Source organism: Eschrichtius robustus, chromosome 14 (assembly GCF_028021215.1).
Source record: "Eschrichtius robustus isolate mEscRob2 chromosome 14, mEscRob2.pri, whole genome shotgun sequence".
Lineage (NCBI taxonomy): Eukaryota > Metazoa > Chordata > Mammalia > Artiodactyla > Eschrichtiidae > Eschrichtius > Eschrichtius robustus.
This window is the reverse complement of record NC_090837.1, coordinates 12292918-12312012: the sequence shown is the minus strand read 5'-3', so window position 1 is coordinate 12312012 and position 19095 is coordinate 12292918. Positions and strand designations below refer to the sequence as shown.

Here is a 19095-nt window from a genome sequence, read left to right as displayed (position 1 = left end):
CCATCCATCCATCCATCCTTCTATTCATCCACCCATCCATCCATTCCTCCATCCATCCACCCATCCTCCCTCCATCCTCTCTTTCTCCCTTCCTTCGCTCCCTCCTTCCTTCCATCCATCCATCAATCCATCCATCCACCCATCCATCCTCCTCTCCATCCATTTATCCACTCATCCACTCATCAACCAATCCACCCTTACTTTTTGAGTGCCTTTGATGGGCTGGACATACCACATTTACTATTGACTTTGGGACCTAACCTCTATTTAATATGTAACTCTATTATGTCATTTATTTCTAAAACCAACTTTTGCAGAGGCTTAACATTAAACAAGAAAGTAAACACCTTAGAAATTTCCTATCTTCCTCTAAAGATTTAAAAATTATAGTAAAGGCAGAATATATTGCATGTTTGGATACCTGCATATAAAATTTTTCTTTTTCTTTTTTTGCCAAGTTCATAAGTTCTCCAACTTTATTGATTCTAAGAATTACTGTTCAGAATTCAGATTTTTGGAGGCTAAAAACCATGGATAATTCCAAAGGTTTTCAAAGGTAGGTTTTTTGAATACCATTTTTTGGCCTCATGTTGATTTTAAAATAATCCAAATGTCCATTTGCTGATGAGTGGAGAAATGAAATATGGTATATCTATAAAATGGAATATTATTTTGGCTGTAAAAAGGAATGAAGTACTGATATATACTGTAATGTGGATGCACCAGGAAAGCATTAAGCTAAGTGAAAGAAGTCAGTTATAACAGACCACATATTATGATTCCATTCATATGAAATGTCCAGAATAGGCAAATTTATAGAGACACAAAGTAGATTTAGTGGTTGGTAGGGCTGGGAGGATGAGGGATGTGATAGCTTAAAGGGTATGATGGCTTGTAACAGGCCCTGCTTCTGCAATGCTCAGTGTTGCCTGATTGAAGTCAAGAACCACTCAATTATCTCCAGGTATAAAAAGAGCCAAGTTATCTTGGTTCTCTTTGCCTAGGAAGAAATGCTGGCACAAGTTTATCAACACAGCCTCCTCACTCACATATCCTTATAGCTCAGGGGCCTCAGTTTCCCCTTTTGCTCCTTTGTGAGGATGAAGAGTGTCAACTGACTGACAGAAGGTTGCACAGTCCCCTTTCTCCTGGGGCTGCTGACAACAGTGCATTCCAGGGCCAAAGAAGGAGCAGGTAAAGGTGGGTCCACATTCATTGCTTTTTTGTTTTTCCCAGGATGGCCAATTGCATCACGCCCCACATGCATATGGAGGCCATTGCTCATTTATTCTCCTGACCTCATATCTAGAATAACGCTATCCAATAGGATGTCTTACCATGATGGAAACATTCTAATTGTCTAATATGGTAACCACTAGCCACTAGTGGCTATTGAGCACATGAAATGTGGCTTGTGCAGCTGAGGAGTGGAACTTTAAATTCTACTTAATTTACATCTAGTTGTATATATGTTATTTACAAGGTTGTACAATCACCACCACTATCCAGTTTCAGAACATTTCCCTCAACCCAGAAGAAACCCTGTACCCATGAGTAGCCACACTCATTTTCCACTCCTGCCACCAAACCCCTGGCAACCACTAATCTACTTTCTGTCTCTATGGATTTGCCTATTCTGGACATTTCATGTAAATGGAATCATACAGTAAGTGTCCCTTGTGTCTGGCTTCTTTCACTTAGCACGTGTTTTCAAGGTTCATCCTTGTAGCATGCATCAGCGCTTCATTCCTTGTTATGTCCAAATAATATTTCATTGTACGGACACACAACATTTAATTTATCCATTCATCATATTTAATGTTACTTAGTTTACATTTAAATTTAAATGATCACTTGTGGCTAGTGGCTACTGTATAGGTCATTGAAGATCTAGCACAAGAGGAATAAGATTGTCAAAGCAGACAAACTGGTGAGATCTGAGATCCAGCCCGAGGCACGGCCCCCTGGTTTGGTTAACCGACACTATGGTTTTTGTTTACTTGTCTACCAAATGTGAGCGAGGGATGGATTCCTCCCAGCCCTGAAATTCCAAGACTATAATTTTTTATAGACCAACTCTTTACCCTTAATGCAGGAGGTTGGATTCTGGTTGGAAATTGTGTATCTTAAGACCACCCAAACTCATCTGAATTGTTTGAAGCTGTCTCCTGGTTGGATACATGAGGGAAGTACCAAGGATTTTCTCAAGTTTCTTCTATCTCTGATGGTTTAGGTACTCTGTCCTTGGGGGTCAGTGGGGACATGACTTCTCTCCCTGGGTCTCTGAGATCTGGGCAGATGGTTACCTTGAAGACCTTCTTGGCCCAGGTCCTGAAAGCCTCTTCCTGCCCACAGAGCTCATCCCCCTCCCTCATCTTCAGGATCCTCTCCCCACCCAGCTCTTCCAGGAGGGTGTCCACGGCGTGTCCAAAGGCGCAGAAGTGAGGGTACGCCCGCGAGCCAAGGCCGAACACGGAGAACCTGCCAAGAAGACAACAGAAGTTCCAGGTTAGGGGACTGGGGAGGCGTTGGGGGGGTGTCTGGGGTTATGGACTGTTATGTCCCCCCCAAATTCATATGTTGAAGCCCTCTCCCCCAATGTGACTATATTTGGAGATGGGGCCTTCAAGGAGGTAACTGAGGTCAAATGAGGTCATAAGGGTGGGGCCCTAATCCAATAGGACTGGTGTCCTTTAAGAAGAGGGAGAGACACCAGAGAGCTCTCTCTCTTTCTCTCCCCCCACCACACACGCTCACAGAGGAAAGGCCATGTGATGACACAGCAAGAAGGTGGTTGTCTGCAAGCCAGGAAGAGACGCCTCACCAGAAACCAATCCTACTGGTACCTTGATCTTGGACTTTTAGCCTCCAGAACTGTGAGAAAATAAATTTCTACTGTTGAAGTCCCCCAGTGCATGGTATTTTGTTATGGCCGCCCAAGCAGACAAAGACCTCTGGTATCTCCAGAAGGACGGTGTTTAGCCCGTGATGGTCAGACTACCCCAAGCCCATCTGGGGAAGGCCATCTTTAAGCCTGGGAGCCCCCAGCCCTGCTCTCCCTTCCTTCTGGTCTCTGCTAGGTATTACTGTCCTCAGGAGAAAAGTCCCAGTTGGTCCTAAGGAGGATGAGTTGGGGATAGTGGTGACCCAGAACAATTGGCTGTTTCTTGTGTGTCCATTTCTAAGCTGGACTAACTGGGGAAATGAGTCTACATTAGAGGAAGACTTGACTCTACTCATGATACAGTCAGATTAGTTTTAAGTACAAAGAGAATGAAAACCCTAGCATAGTAGTTCTAGGGGACCTGAGTTAACGAGGAGATCAGGACTTGTCATTAACACATCCAGTGTTGGTGTGTAAACAGGTTCTTTTAAAAGGGATTGAAAGGTTTATAAATATGCTGGCTCCACCCCTTGCAATATCTGTGAAATTGATTTGCTTCACAAAGTCTCTTTGCATAGATAACACCAAGAAAGTGTCGGTGTTTGAATCAATGGGCGTCAAGTTAATGAGATTTTTCTGAAGTCTGGGAAGTGGAGGGCTGTGTCCCAGGTGGCCCCTCAGTCCTGCAGAGACATGATGTCACATTTCCAGGACTTGGTCCTGGCTGTGGGTCTTGACCTCATTGGGACTGGACGGACAGCTTTATAAGTGGGACACGAACAACACCCCAACTTGCTTCTTTCCCATGTTGGAGGGTCCCGTGGTGACTGCCAATTCAGACAAGCCAAGGAGTGGGGCTATTTAGCCTACTCCTTACAGGGTCTGGCTCTGCTCTTGAATCTCTTTTTTAGAATGATGGAGCCAGGGTGGTGAAAGATTGCGATGGAGGATGAGGGAAGGAGGTGGGGCAAGTTGGGAAGGGACCCTCTGTTATTGGAGAATGAAGTTGAGTTGGGGTCCAGGAGTCTCAGAGATCAAGTGAAGGTTAACATAGGTTAATATCTACTCCTTTTAAATTTACATTTATGCTTTTCATCTCATTCTCCTCTCCTCTCCTGCCCTTCTTTCCGTGGGGTTCCAGAGCCTTTCCAAGGGAAGGATGTGGGATTAGGTAGCAAGTTTCCCCAGCACTCCTTCACCCACAATCCTCCTTTAGCTGGATTCCTCACCTTTTCCCCGCAGGGCAGTGGCCTGAGAGGTGGAAAGAGCTGGTGGCCAGGAGAGGACTGGTTAAAGGATGCAGGAAGCAGCACTTCTGCCCCCCAGCCATCCCCCTTAGCCTAACACAGATTTGGAAACTCTTCGCGCTAGTCATGCCTTGTGGTTAAGGCATTGTTCCCCGAACCTCCAATATTTATTATGTTCGAGACATCCGCCATACTTGACTATCACCCATACTGTTATTTACTTAGTAGTGCTGTTTACTTTGCTTTTAATTTGTACTCACTGGCTATTCAAACCCACCGGTGTTCACTAAGAGTTGGTCCGGGTGATTAATTCATTAACATGCTTCCTGATGCACCTGAAGGCCTGTGTCACAGCTGCTTCCTAGGTTCACATTTCATCACAGTCTTCATCTTATGGTTTCAAAATTCCTATTTTAAGCTTCCAAAACAGAAGTTGGCAAACTTATTATGCATGGGGCCAGATAGTAAATATTTTCAGGCTTGTAGGCCAAGAAGGAAAATCAAAGCTATTATGTAGATACCCATATGACAAAAAAGAAAATATATTCCTGCATACTTTTGGACAAAATTAAAAATACAATAATAATAATAATAGTTGCTGGGTACAATTTTTTAGTTATATACGTCTACTAATGAGAAGAATGGAATTCTTTTTTTGGGGGATAGCATTTTGCTTAATTGGGGTTCAAAGGTAATGTTTTCTAGCATCAAATAAATTGTAATTGTTCTTCTGTAAAAACCATTCTGAGCTCATGGGCTGTACAAAAGTATACAGTGGCCAGGCTGAATTTGGCCCATGGGCTGTAGTTTGCTAACCCCTGCTCTAAGCCATGATAGATTTAGTAAGGGAAAAATAGGTCTGACCGTCAAACCACGGATGTTTCAACGTCAAGCTAAAGAAAATGAGCTGATGTCAAAACCCATCAGTTCAAGGGTGAACCAAGGGTGAACCCTAATGTAAACTATGGGCCCCAGGTTACAATGGTGTGTCAGTGTAGCTTTATCAGTTGTGTAAATGCACCACCGTGGTGGGGGATGCTGATGGTAGAGGAGGCCGTGTGTGTGTGTGTGTGTGTGTGCATGTGTGTGAGTGTGTGTGTGTGGGGGGGCAGGGAGTATATGGGAAATCTGTACCTTCTCAATTTTGCTGTGAAGCTAAAACTGCTTTAAAAAAATAAAGTTTATTAACAAGCGTACTGATGGGCACTTTCCTGGCGGTCCAGTGGTTAGGACTCGGCACTTTCACTGCTATGGGTTCGATCCCTGGTCAGGGAACTAAGATCCTGAAAGCCGCGTGACTCAGCCAAAAAAAAAAAAAAAAAAAGGGTACTGATGAAAACAATACCTGAATATCTGGGAACCCTGTGATCTCTGTCGTCTGCTAAGCACTGTCCTGAGCCGGTGTGGAGAAGGTTCAGTCGGTGAAGGTCTAAGAGATTTGTGGCCGGGCCTGAACACACTGCTTACATCAAGCCTCATCTTGACCAATATCTGTCAAACCAAGGGCTTGACATCCAGTTTTCTTTCTTTCCAAATACCCATTAAACCGAATTCACAACCATTGAAATATAAAACATCTGTCCATGTACTATCTAAAATGCTCTCCTGGGATGTGACTATGCTTTGGGTGACATGGGGTGAGGACAGTATTTTTTTGAATCTGACTGCACATTGGAGGCAATTAGGGAGATTTAAATAAAAAGAAAAAGCAATGCTTGGGCCCAATTTTAGACCAACTACATCAGAATCTCTGGAAGTGGAGCTAGGTTATCTGTATACTGCAAACTCCTCCAGGTGATTTTGATGAGCACCCAAGGGTGGGAACCACTGGGTCATGGCAGGGTGTCCCCAGAAGAGAGGAGAATGAGATGAAAAGCATGAATGTAGGTTTAAAAGGAGTAGATATTAACCTGTGTTAACTTTCACTTGATCTCTGAGACTCTTGGACCCCAACTCAAGTTCATTCTCCAATAACAGCACTTACAAAGGGAGCTCGCTGAGTGACGTGTGGGGCACTAACACCCTTCAGCACAAAGGATGTGAAATTTGTGTGACGGGGTGAAACTTGGGTGACAGGGGCTCTGAAGTCGTGTGATAGGAAGAGGTCACAGGAGGGGTCCAGGTAGTGTGCTTTAATGGGGGAAGGATGTCCCCAAACAGCAAGAGTGCAGCTGGTTATTCGAGGGATAAACAGACATGGAAGGGAGACCCCCACCCCAGCCTCCAAGAAAGAGCCCACTTTGTAACTCAGTCCAGCTCTGCAAGAGCCTTCGTCGTCCCTGACACCCTGGGCCCCTCGCTCACCTCACATTCGCCAGGGGTCCCGCGCTCTCAAAGTTGTCTCTGAGGTCCGGCCCATCGCCCGATGATTTGCGGGAGTCGGAGTAGGAGGAAACACTGTTGAAACGAACCTTGTAGCTCCTGCCAAGATGAAAGAGAGTCTGTGAGCTCTGGCTTGGAGCCCCCTCCTGGGGTCAACACCCGATGGCTCTCCAAATCACCAGTCCTGGTTCTACGGCCTTCCCTTGGGTCTTGAGTGAGACCATAACACACCTATGGCTTTGTCTAGAATGTATCAACTCACCCTTGCCTGCCAAAAATGACACCTAGACATCATTTGATGCTACCTGTTGGTGGTTGCCAAGGGGAGGGGGTGGGGGGAGGATGGAGTGGGAGGTTGGGGTCAGTAGATGGAAACTTTTATATACGGAATGGATAAACAACAAGGTCCTACTGTATCAGCACAGACAACTAGATTCCATATCCTATGATAAACCATAATGGAAAAGAATATATAAAAAAAGATTGTATATATATATATATGTATAACTGAATCACTTTGCTGTACAGCAGAAATTAACACAACATTGTAAATCAACTATACTTCGATAAAAAAATATTAAAACTGAAAAAAAGAGAAAAGTTTCGGACCACACTTGAAAGAAAGAACAGAAAGAACAGTCCATTCCTTAACCCATCAGACCATGTTTCCTTGCTTCCCAAATTTTAATGAGTACAGGAATCATTCTGAGATCTTGTTAAGCAGCATATCCTAATTCAGTAGGTCCAGGGTAGGGCCTCAGATTCTGCATTTCTAACAGGAGATGCTGCTGGTCTCCTCCCCTCACACTGAGTAGCCAAGAACTACACTCGTGCTGTCTACTACAGTAGCCATAGGCTGTGTGTGGCTATTTAAAGTTAAATTCATTCAAATTCAATACAATGAACCATTCTGTTCCCCACGTGCACTAGCCTTGTGTCAAGTGCTCAATAGCCATGCGTGGCTAGTGGTTGCCGTACAGGATGGTACAGATATAGAACATTTATATGCTCGTAGAAAGGTTTATTGGATGGTGCAGGACTACCCCATTCAACATTCTCTTTCTTTTTAAAAATCTTTTTCCATTTTTAAAAATTGAAGTATAGTTGATGTACGATATTAAGTTACAGGTGTGTAATCTAGTGAGTCACAATTTTTTTTTAAAGATTTATTGATTGATTGATTGATTGATTAATTGCTACGTTGGGTCTTCGTTTCTGTGCTAGGGCTTTCTCTAGTTGTGGCAAGCGGGGGCCACTTTTCATCGCGGTGCGCGGGCCTCTCACTATCGTGGCTTCTCTTGTTGCGGAGCACAGGCTCCAAACGCGCAGGCTCAGTAGTTGTGGCTCACGGGCCTAGTTGCTCCGTGGCATGTGGGATCTTCCCAGACCAGGGCTCGAACCTGTGTGCCCTGCATTAGCAGGCAGATTCTCAACCACTGCGCCACCCGGGAAGCCCCGTGATTCACAATTTTTAAATGTTATATACTCCATTTATAATTATTATAAAATATTGACTATATTCCCTGTGTTGTACAATATAACATTGTAGCTTATTTTATACATAATAGTTTGTACCTCTTAATCCCCTATCCCTATCTTGCACCTCCCCCTTCCCTCTCCCCACTGGTAACCATTACAACATTCTCTTTCAATAAAGTTTTGGTCTTCAGACATTTCAAGGGTCTCTCACATTTCACATTTCAAGTAAACATGAAAAATGTTCAGCACTGACACAGCCTGAAAAGAGACTGGATTTCTTATGAAGTTGTTTCAGAGGGGAAGAAAGATGTCATCGGGACCTCAGCATCAGAGGCTCAGGAGCCTCGAGATTAAAAAAAAAACAAAACCATGAATGGTTTTCCAGTTTTCCTTTAAAAGTGGTAAGTCTTGTTCTCAGATAAGGCAAAAACCAAACCAAACCAAACCAAACCAAACCAAACCAAAAATGTCTCCAAGAGCAACAAAACAAAATAAACCCCTAAACTAAAAAACCCCATAAAACTCTCAAATCAAAACCCAAAACACAAAAACTCAACACACAAATCTGAGTGCAAAAGCCAAAAAAAGAAATTGCACATTCTGGCAGCAGGGTTTCTAAGCTGGATGTTCTTCAAAGTTTTCGCTCCAGCATCAGGAAAGTTCTAAATATATGTAAGTGTATTTGCTGCCCTAAAATAGTCTCACATTGAGTCACTTCTCCAAATAAGTCCTGTAACATATCAGGGGGTGGCTGTGTTGTTAGTGTGGGAAGGATGGTTGACGGTTGTGGGGTAAAAATAACAGCACTTGTGTTTGTATGAGGCTCGAGGTTTCTCCAGATGCGTTCCTCTTTGTTATTATCCTTCGATCCTTGCAACAGCTCCCAGAGGTGGCTGGGGGCAGAGGTAGTTTCTCCCCATTCGGCAGATGAGAAAGACGAGGCCCAGAGAGGTCAAGCAGCTTGCTCAGGGTTACTCAGCGTGTTAGTGTCACAGCCTGGGTTAGAACTCAGGTCTCCTTGAGACCTGGGTGTGGCCTTGGATGCTGCAGCATTGGGCATGCGCACACATACCTACCAACATGCACACAAGCGCTCACACCACTCATGCACACACATGAACGCAAGGCATACACGTGCACACACACGCTCTACCTGCGCCGGCTGTCATGGGCTGCAGCCAGACCGTGGACTTCTGTGTCACCTCGGGGGAGGGGAGGCCCTTTACGGGGAAAGAAACGCAAGGGTTCCGGGTACCTAGAGGGGAGAATGGATGGTGCCCTATCTCTCCCTGAAGGAGGCGTGAGGGGGACCTACTGGAGGCCACCAGGATAGGGTGGGAAGGAGAGAGGCAGGGAGAGTGAGGACGGAGATGTTGGCCTTGAGCACAGAAGGAAGGCTGACCACCTGGGACTCAGCTGTCCCCTGGATATGGAATGTAGGCAAGTTTGGCAACGTGTGCTTGGCTGAAAGAAAACCAAGAGGGATGTTGTGCAGAAGGCAGCCTCTAACCACCAGCCAGCCATGGCATCCAACGCTCAACTTCAGACCCGTTCTGTGGTGGAGGAAACACTGCGATTCTCTCACAGAAAGGCGGCTCTGTGTGCACATGCCGTATGTTCTCTACTTGGGGGGGGATTTAAGGGTTTTTCAAGGGTAATTTTGGTTACGGGTGTTTGTCACCTTATGAAATATCTTTAGAACCGAACCCCATGTTAGATGCCATTTTACCAGGAACATCTTTTGACCTCAGGCATTTTTCACCTTATGAGATATCCTTTTTTTTTTTGCCTGTACTGTGCAGCTTGTGGGATCTTATAGCTCCTAACCAGGGATTGAACCCAGGCCCTCAGCAGTGAAAGTGCCAGGTCCTAACCACTAGACAGCCAGGGAATTCCCGAGATATCTTTTGAGGTCAGCCTCCACGGTAGTGGATGCAACTCCAACAGATGGAAAAGTTCTAGGGAAAGAAACTCACTGATTCTGAATGTAGGTTTCCAAAGGGCGGCCATAATAAGAACTGATATTTACATAGTGCTCAACGTTTCATAGGATGCTGACATCTGTTTTCTAATTCGATTCTTACAAATTAGAAAGTTCATGCAGGTGGAATAAACCCAATGTGATGGAAAAAGAAACTGAGGCACAGGGCTGTGAAGTGACCAACGACCAAATAATCCGCCCCAGAGGATGATAGACACCCACCGGTTAAAACCAGTCACAAATGAACTTCAGGTCACAAAACTACCCAGAACTCAGATGTGAGCCCCAGATGCCAAAAGACAATTTTCAGTTACCCTCACAGGGTGTCATGTGACACTGGCGGGTCATTCACTTACTTCCTTTCCTCGTGCACAGAGTTGGGGTGCCTCATTTCCATCAAAGCGCAGCCAAATTTCTGGAGGCCGAAAGAGATAAGCAAAATGTGAGGCATGCATGATTAAATCTGGAACGGGGTCGGGGAGAGGGTCTGGGGACCTAACTGGCAAAAGAGGAGCCTGATGCCTGGGGGCCAGGGCGTCAGGGGCTCAGGCTGGGCAGCAATGCTGCATGTGGAAGAGGGCTGTTTATAAAGGGCTACAGGTGTGGACTCCCCTCACCACCTCCAGCACACAAATCCCCTTTGTGGCTTTCTACAAAAATATTGTCCCTGCTTCTTTCATCTGGAGCAGGGGACACCAAGCTCTTGATTGGAGCATCCATTCCAAAGAGGTAGTTCACTCAGGTGACGACATTTTCACTAGGGATCGGCTAGTCAGTGGACACCAATAGACTGAAGACTTGGAATTGTCCAATCTTGGCAGAACTTGGATCCAAATTGAGGTCACTGGCTTTGAGGCTTTGGAGGATTTGCTACTGAATAGCAGGTATAACCGATGCCCCTCTTTTCTGCCGATGGAAACACGTGCCAGAACAGGTAAAAGCTCATCTCACCTCCCCATTCTCAGGGGGGTCTCCATTTCCAAAGGTGCTGGTAACCACCAGGACCAGAGTTTCATGCTCCAGGTGTACAATGTCATATTCTTCCATGGACATCACCTGCGTGGCAGAATGAAGGGTGGGGAGAGGAAGGAAGAAGGTGATGAGAAGAGAGAAGGGGTAGGAGAGAACAAAGTGATGGGGGAAGAGAAGAGAGGAAGAAGATGAGTCATCTTAAGCCATCTCCTTTGGAAGGAGATCCAAAGGTTCTGGGTGCCACTATTTCAATGGGCTCAAGTGTGTAGAACTAGTAGCTTGTTGGCAGTGTGGGACCTTTCTGTGGTCACCAGTGGCTTGAAGGACTAGAGAGAGTCTGGGGCAATGGGTTGGCTGTCAGTAAAGACAGATCTTGATTAAGACTCCTGGGCTTCTTACAAGCAAAGGATGCTGGAAATCTTCTTGATCACATTTAGGCTGGGAATGACCCAATTGTCTGCTCTGCTTCCTTTCTAATCCTCTGTCCAGCAGCGTGGAGGACCTGGGCCAAACAGGTCTGAGATACCCGCCTTAGGGAAAGATTGTTTTGCCCTATATCTTAGCATTACTTGAGCAACATTTCTCAAAGTAGGTTCTAGAGAAGCCTAGTCTCCGGAGATGCTCCTTAAAAGTAAGATCCATAAGCAAACATCTTTGGGAAACATTTATATTCTCTCCTCTCCTCTTTTGGGAATGATAACACGTACGTGCAGATTAAAGGCTCTGAGAATTCCTGCAGCAAAGAAACCCACTGAAATGTATTAAAGGCAGAGCTTCCCAAACTGACTCCAGAATTGTCTTTCATAAACTTTCTAATACTTTGCTCTTGGGATGGGGGTTATGATTCCTGGACTCCTGGAGGGTTCCCAGGGAGAGAACCATCAGAGTCCCCTGAAATATATGCAAATGTGCATGAGTGAGTTGATGGGCATCTTCAGATGTGCTATCACCCATTCTCAAAGGATTCTTCTTTGCTGAATTCCTTCTCTCCCCTCCCCAACTTTACCATGAAGGGTCAGAGAGCTGGCACTGCCCCCTACCAACCTTGGCGTCAAAGGCATGTTTGAAGATCTCACACAGGGTTTTGGCATAAGCCTGCGATTTGCCCGTCTCTGTGGCATACAGGATGGTAGCCTTGACCCTCTTGGCCATGGCCTGTCCCATCAGCTTGGCTGAGAACTTGACGGCTCTGGAGGGGAGAGGATGGAGAGGAAAATGGGAAATGCAGAAAGGAGGGAGGATGCCACGCTGGGACTTTTGGGCAAGAACCATGAGCCATGAAATTAAATAGGAGGGAACTTTCTCTCCTAATCTTTGATGGCTTCAGGGATACTCAAAGTGCAAGTTTAGGTGCCATATTGATCCCTTTCTTAAGTCACTCCAGACCAACTGGTCATGAGCTAACATGGTTAGTTAGTTTTATTAGTTTGTTACTTGATTAATTGATCCTGGTCTTGAGAACCTTGGTTTGCCAAGCATTGCTCCAAAAGATGATCATTCATTCCTTCACTCATTTGTTCATTCATCAAGTGTTTGTTGAGTGCCTAGCTATGTGCCAGGCATTGTTATACGAATGGAAACACAGAGAAATGGCTGTCATGGGGCTTACGTTCGTGTGTGTGTGTGTGTGTGTGTGTGTGTGAGAGAGAGAGAGAGAGAGAGAGAGAGAGAGAGAGAGAGAGAGAGAGACAACGAATCACTAATAAATCACCAGGTATTGGGCTAGAAGGGATTTTAGAGGTTCATAAATCCACAAAGGAAGGACCAAGTCTGATTTAAGCAGCCATGCACATCCAGGGTCTTGCAGAGGCTGATACTTAACAGGCACTAAATACGTATCTATCAAAAGAAGGAATGGATTTTAAACATACTGCTACCACCAAAGCCCTGGGGAGTTTAAATGTCAAGTCGAGGCTCTTTCTAGTTAAATGGAGAATTCAGAACCAGTGTTTCTTCCTTCCCATCTATGAATGCCTGGGCTCACCTTCCGAGCAAGCATCCCTCTTCTAACTAGGAATCTCAGAGTAGACAAATTGCTAGTTACCCCCACCTGGGGATTATTGGTGGTAAATTCATCATTTTTTAGAATCAGGGAAACCACCCACGCCGCCAGAGCACTGGGAGCTAAGGGGGAGAAACAGAAGAGAATAAAAGGTGCCTGGAGGGTTCCCTTTGAATGATCGGATCGTAAAAAAGCATCTATAATTAACTCCCATTGTTTCTACCCCGAACTTAATAGTGCAATTAATTCTTTAGATTTTTCCCTCCCTTCTTCCCTCAGAGACAGTTTGAACTGAACTGAAGCCAAAGTCTGCTGTCCCTGAGAATTTGTGATGCTCTTGTTAGGGAAAGAATGGCTGCTGATGCATTCTTGCTTGGCTGCAAGATAAAGTTAGGTGGAAGGAGAAAGGGGAGGGAGGGAGAGAAGGGAGAGATCCTGTGGACCATATCAGTGGAGCCAGGATCTAGGTTTCAGTCCCTGCAAGACCTACCAGTCACCTGTTGAGAGCTGGACCCGAGGGGCTGAGGAAAGTGACTAAGTAGCTTGGTGCATACTAGCCCCTCTGCCAAAAAGTGAGCTCCAAATAGGGGGTCTCTGCTGAGTGGATCAGGGAGTTCTCTATCTTTAGACAGAAAGCTGGCATCCCCATTAAGCCATCTCAGTCAACCCCACCCCACTGGTCAGCCGGTCCCCTGGCTGACCACGAGTTCTTCAGGACAATTACTCTTCAATAGCCTTGGTCCCTAACCCTCGTCCCTCCCTCCTTTTCTCAGTGAAGTCTTATTCATTTCATTCTTCAGCTCAATTGTCATCTCATGCGGGAAGCCCCTTTTGACCTCCCAAACTGGCTGAAGTCTATTTTATGGCACCATGAATCATTCCTTGATGGTAGCTGTGAGCTTCATGAGGGCAGGACCACATTACCTGGCTCATCATGGCATCTCTGGAGCCCAGCACAGTGCCTGGCACCGAGTAGGCACTTAGTATCCATTTGTTGGCTGAATGAGTGAATGAGTGAGTGAAATGAGATTCAGCCCTGGACGAGAGGCCTCTCTAGGCGGCGGTGGGCTGCAGCCAGCTCGTCCTAGCTCCTCCCAACTCTGGCTTCAGTGACTTCCTGTTGAGAGCTTGAAACTGGCCATAGCGGGAGTATTTACACCACGGAAATTGGCAAAGGTTACAAATCTATTATCATTATTATGGCCAACTTTATTAATTGAAGAGCTGGTTTATCAACACAACACTGTCTCCAGGACAAGAATTTAGCAAAGTGGGGGGAGGAAAGTGAAGGTTGGGAAGGAGAAAAGTCATGGTGATGTTTGCATCCCAGACTCTGAGGCAAAAGAGGCACGAGGGGGTTGGAGAAAATGGAGAAATCATGTCACACAAGAGGGCAGAGGCGCAAGCATGTTTCCAGCCTTCTTTTCTGGGGCTCTCTGAATTTGGGGGCACATCCATCCCCCATCCCCACCTACTTTAGGAGACTTACTCTGCCAGCTTCTTGAAGCCAATGGCTCGCCGCTTTGTGGGGGTCCCGTTGGTACCTTTCCAGACGTGGGTGTTCCAAGGGTCAGGCTGCGAAGAGAGGACTATGGTCACTGCAGTGAGGGACCCTGGCTCCTCTTGGGAGATGCTCAGGGCTCCCTGGGGGCTTGTGGCTGTCCAGCCACGTCCAACCCTTAGCCCTTGAAGGGAACGATTCTGTCAGTGGCGACCACAGGGGTCCTGGCACAGAGTGGCCGGTCCAGCCTCCCCGCACCGTCCTGCTAGACCTTCCCACTCATGCCTCAGAATCCCTCTCAAACACTCTCCCTGTGACCCCGGACTACTCATTTCATCTCCATTCGTCTTTCAGCTTGAGCTGTGCTGTTCAATATGGTGGCCACACTTGGGCATCCGAAATGCAAGTCTGAGTTGAGACGTGCTCTAATCATAACACACACACCGGATATTGAAGACTTAGCACGAAAGAGGCGGGGAGGGGCAGGACCTGGTATTCGAAGGAGGGGGTGAGTCGGTAGTTGAGCATCTCTTGGTGGAAGACGGGGGTGATGCTGCCAGACATGGGAGGCACGATCCACACCCAGTCAGCGGGGCAGCCTCCGCGGCAGCGGTATTCATTCTCCATGTGCTTAATGAAGGACTCGGTGGCGGAGTGGTGGTCAACGATGGTCACTTTGTCACTCTGTGGGAGGAGGAGAGGGGACAAGGAGTCAGGAGGAAAGAGCAGCTGGGGTATTTCGGGACTGCCTTGCCCATAGAGCAGTGTTTCCCAAAGGCTGGTCCTGGAGATGATTCCAGGCAAGTGATTCTCTGCATTGTTCTTTCAATCCTGATTAGACCCAGGAGAAACACCTCTCTTGCCAAACTTCCTCTGTCCTTCCTCCTTCTCTCTTTTTTATTTATTTATTTTTTTTAATGAGAGAGGAAGCTCAGGCAACTAGAATCCAACAACTTTGTGTTGTTTCCCTGTGTGTATTTGTTCATATATTTATTTAAATTTACAATTCTCTTCTATTTATGGCAAATGGTACTGGCTCTCCATTTATGATGGTGACACAAAATCCTCTTAAAATAAACAATTTTAAGTAATAAGGATGAGTTTATTAAAATGAAAACAAGTCAATCACAGCAGAGCTGGGTGGACTGAGTGTCCGCGTAACCCAGCCCCAGGGCCCGTTGTAGTCGGCCGGCTTGGATTCTTACCTTGCCCAGGCAGTGTCTTCCCTTTCTGCCCACAAAACTCTGTCCCTTTCCTGCACTTTTCTTTTCCAATCATTCATCTCACTCACATCTCTGCTGCCTCTGGCTCGCCAATCTTCGTACCAGTCTACCAAAGCATCCACCTTCATTTTCAACAATTCCTAAAACTTCACTCCTCCATGGTAGAGAGGGAAGGGAGGGGGCTTCCTTCTCCCTCATCCCGTCTCAACTGGTCTGTTCCCTGGGATATACATTCCCCAGTATACCCAGTCTCCCTATTCCTGACATGGGGACCTATGGTTTATATTCATGTCTATACATGATTTGATATGTTCATTCTACTGCCTGTGGATGCCTCCCATGTATGTCTATGAGGGTCTAGCTTCCCAAACAATCACCCTCAGAGGACAGAGCTGGTCTCTACTACAGAGAGTGACCTCTGTTCTGTGGGCCTCCTGGTTTGCCCAGGAGAATCCCAGCTTATGCCCTTGTGCTGTTACAATTATTAGTGGTGTCCCCCATTTGCTCTCAAAAGTGTCATGGTTTAGCCGATAATTTTTAAAGCTATCGTACTGTATATAATAGCATTTACCACGGAGCCACATGCATTGGGGGACCTATGCTTCTGATCATGACGATGAGTATTTGTCTCTGTTAGGTGAAAGTCTGACTGCCTAAGAAGTGGCAAGACACAGATGATGCTTGCCATTTCTTTCTTTATTTTTTTTTTTGGCTGCGCCATGCGTCCTGCAGGATTTTAGTTTCCCTACCAGGGATGGAACCCATGCCCCCTGCGGTGGAAGTGTGGGGTCTTAACCACTGGACCACCAGGGAAGTCCCAGATGTTTGTCATTTCAATTCTAAAACATCATAAGCAACAAGTCACAAAACCCCTATCTTTTTGCCTCTTCCTCAAATGGTCCCCACCCAAGATCCATCATGGGGAGGAAGGCATGCATGATGGGAAGTACACCTCACTGGTAGGCAGATCCCTGCAAGGACGGTTCCTGGGAGCTGGGCTCTTGACCTTCTGCCCCGAGACTCTGAAAGGTTTTAGTTCCCCTTTGAGGCTTGGCAGCCAGGAGGTGTGCCCTGGCACTACCTGGAAGCTGTACAGCACGGCAATGTTGATCTCCACCAGTGCCTGGTCCTTCCACAGGGAGGACGTCTTCCTCATGTCCAAGTTCATCTTCTTGGCCACTTCCTGAAAGGGGAAGGAAACACAGACTCATAGGCTGGGGCACCTCTGGATTTCAGACTAAAGAGGGACAGGGCTAGTGTCACCAATGAAATTCTTAATTAATTAATCAACTCATATGCAGACTAATTCACTTACTCAAATTTTTTATTTTATTTTATTGAGGACCCACTGGTAGCATCAAGAGACTAGAGGGACTTGGCTGGACCTTTTATTATTGAGCTTACCTTCTAGTGGGGGAGAGAAATAGGTAATATTGTGATGAGTGCTAATTCCTAGGAAGAGAATAAAGTGAGGAAATGGGATAAAGAGGGATATGGGGGCAGGATGTATTGAACCAGGATAGTCAGGGAAGGACCATTGCAGAGGTGGCATACAGGTGAGTCCCAAATGATGAGAAGAAGCAAGACATTTGTAAATCTTGGGAGGGAATGTTCTATGCAGAGAGAACAGCATGCAAAGACCCTGGGGTGGGATCAGGCTTGCACTGAGGTACAGAAAGAAGGCCAGTGTATTTGGAGGGTAGGGAGCCAGGGGGAGTTGGTGAGAGAGAGATGCAGGACTGGTTTATGCTAGATGTGCTAAGGAGTGAGGATTTTATTCCAAATATGATGAGGAGGGTCTTTGGGGGACTTTAAGGAGAGATGTGGGTCTGGGAGTGACATGAGCTGCTTTCTAGTAGGAAAAGCTCTCCACCCATCCTGTTCCATCTCCAGAGTGGCCACTGCCTGGAATCTAGATCATGGGTATTTTGAGTTCATGGGGACGCCTGCCTACTCCACTTGACAGATGAGGAAACTGAGGCTCAGAGAGCTGCAGAGACTTGCTCACAGGCCACAGAGCCAGTTGGCCTCGGGGCTGGAGCCCAGGGAGATGCATAATGCCCAAGACCTGGGAGCGGCTCCCCAGCCAGCCGATTCCTTTGGCAAAACTACTTGGAAAAAAAACCTCCTGACATTTATGTTACAGCTCCAGCTAAAGCAGGAGCTGATGTCAGGAGCAGGGAAGACCCAATAGCAAATCCATTCATTAGAGCCTGGCTTCTCACTTCCTCTGTCAATTCTAGTCACTTGTGGGAACCTAGGTCTCATTATGGGGTTAGAATGTGACAGTTTCTCAAGTTTGGGTAAATCGCTTCCCAGCCCCAGATGTCATTTGTACATAATGGCAGTTAGAACTGGAAGGCTGGGGTGGGAGCGTGTCTCATTTAAGTTACCCAGTGACTACTCTTTGCAATCGAAATGTAAGCAGGGATCATGAAAGCAGACATTAATCTACTCTTTTGAGGCTGAGGTGTTAGGGTCTGTTTGGGGTCTTTTAGCGATGATACAAACACAGAGAGTAAGAAATTCGCTGCTTTACATAAATACATATAAAACTTGAGTTATTTTATAAAAGAAGAGATTGTGTACAGCCAGTCACGCTGCTATTGTTACTTCTACAGCATTATTTTGGTTAAAAGAATAGAAATTAGTTGCAAGAAAATGCAAAAAAAAAAAAAAATATATGACTTTAAAAATTCCCAAATATTACTTGAGCCACATTTCTGGAAATTGCCTGGAAATGTTTTTTCCTTTCCTGCCAGGAGTTTGTATAAATCAGTGGCTTCCCAGTAGAATCTTCTGGGGAGCTTTGAAAAATACCGGTGCCCGGGCTCCACCCTGGAGCACTTTCGTACAAATTCTGGGGAGTGGGACCACAGCATAATAAAACTCCCTAGGTAATTCCAGTGTGTGGCGAGGCTGAGGACCCCTGGTTCTGTTTTCCAGGCCAGCGCCCGTGGAATGTTTTTAAATTGACATATAACATTATGTGTATTTCAGGTGTGAGAAATATTGGTTTGATACATTTATATATTGCAATATGATTACCGCTGTAGGGTTAGTTAACACCTTTATCCAATCACATAATTACCATTTCTTTTTTGTGGTGAGAACAATTAAGATCTAGTCTCTTAGCAACTCTGAAATTTACAACAGTATCATTGTTGAACATAATCACTATGCTGTGCATTAAATCTCCAGGAATTATTTATCTGCTAGTTGCAGGTTTGTACACTTCCACAACATCTTCTCCAGTTCTCCTGCCCCGCCTCCCCAGCCCCTGGTAATCACCACTCTACTCTCTGTTTTGGGGAGTTTGGCTTTTTTAGATTCCACATATATGTGAGATCACGTCGTATTTGTCTTTCTCTGTCTGATTTATCTCACTTAGCATAAGGCCCTTAAGGTCCACCCAGGTGAACACCCATGGATTTTAACAATATGAACCTAACGCTTGTTTCCGAGTTCGAATTTTGCCCTGTGC

At 45.9% G+C, this 19095-nt stretch overlaps 1 protein-coding gene across 1 annotated transcript in view; it reads right to left on the bottom strand.

The window, feature by feature from the left end:
- The window catches only part of NOS1 (nitric oxide synthase 1), a 94798-nt gene that overhangs the window by 26113 nt on the left and 49590 nt on the right, over window positions 1-19095 (bottom strand). The window contains exons 10-18 of the mRNA XM_068562420.1: window positions 16693-16794; window positions 14878-15072; window positions 14377-14462; window positions 11930-12074; window positions 10865-10969; window positions 10270-10328; window positions 9086-9187; window positions 6436-6552; window positions 2307-2481 (exon numbers count right to left, since the gene is read on the bottom strand). Coding sequence (XP_068418521.1) covers window positions 2307-2481; window positions 6436-6552; window positions 9086-9187; window positions 10270-10328; window positions 10865-10969; window positions 11930-12074; window positions 14377-14462; window positions 14878-15072; window positions 16693-16794 — 1086 coding nt within the window. The remainder of the gene's footprint in view (window positions 1-2306; window positions 2482-6435; window positions 6553-9085; window positions 9188-10269; window positions 10329-10864; window positions 10970-11929; window positions 12075-14376; window positions 14463-14877; window positions 15073-16692; window positions 16795-19095) is intronic.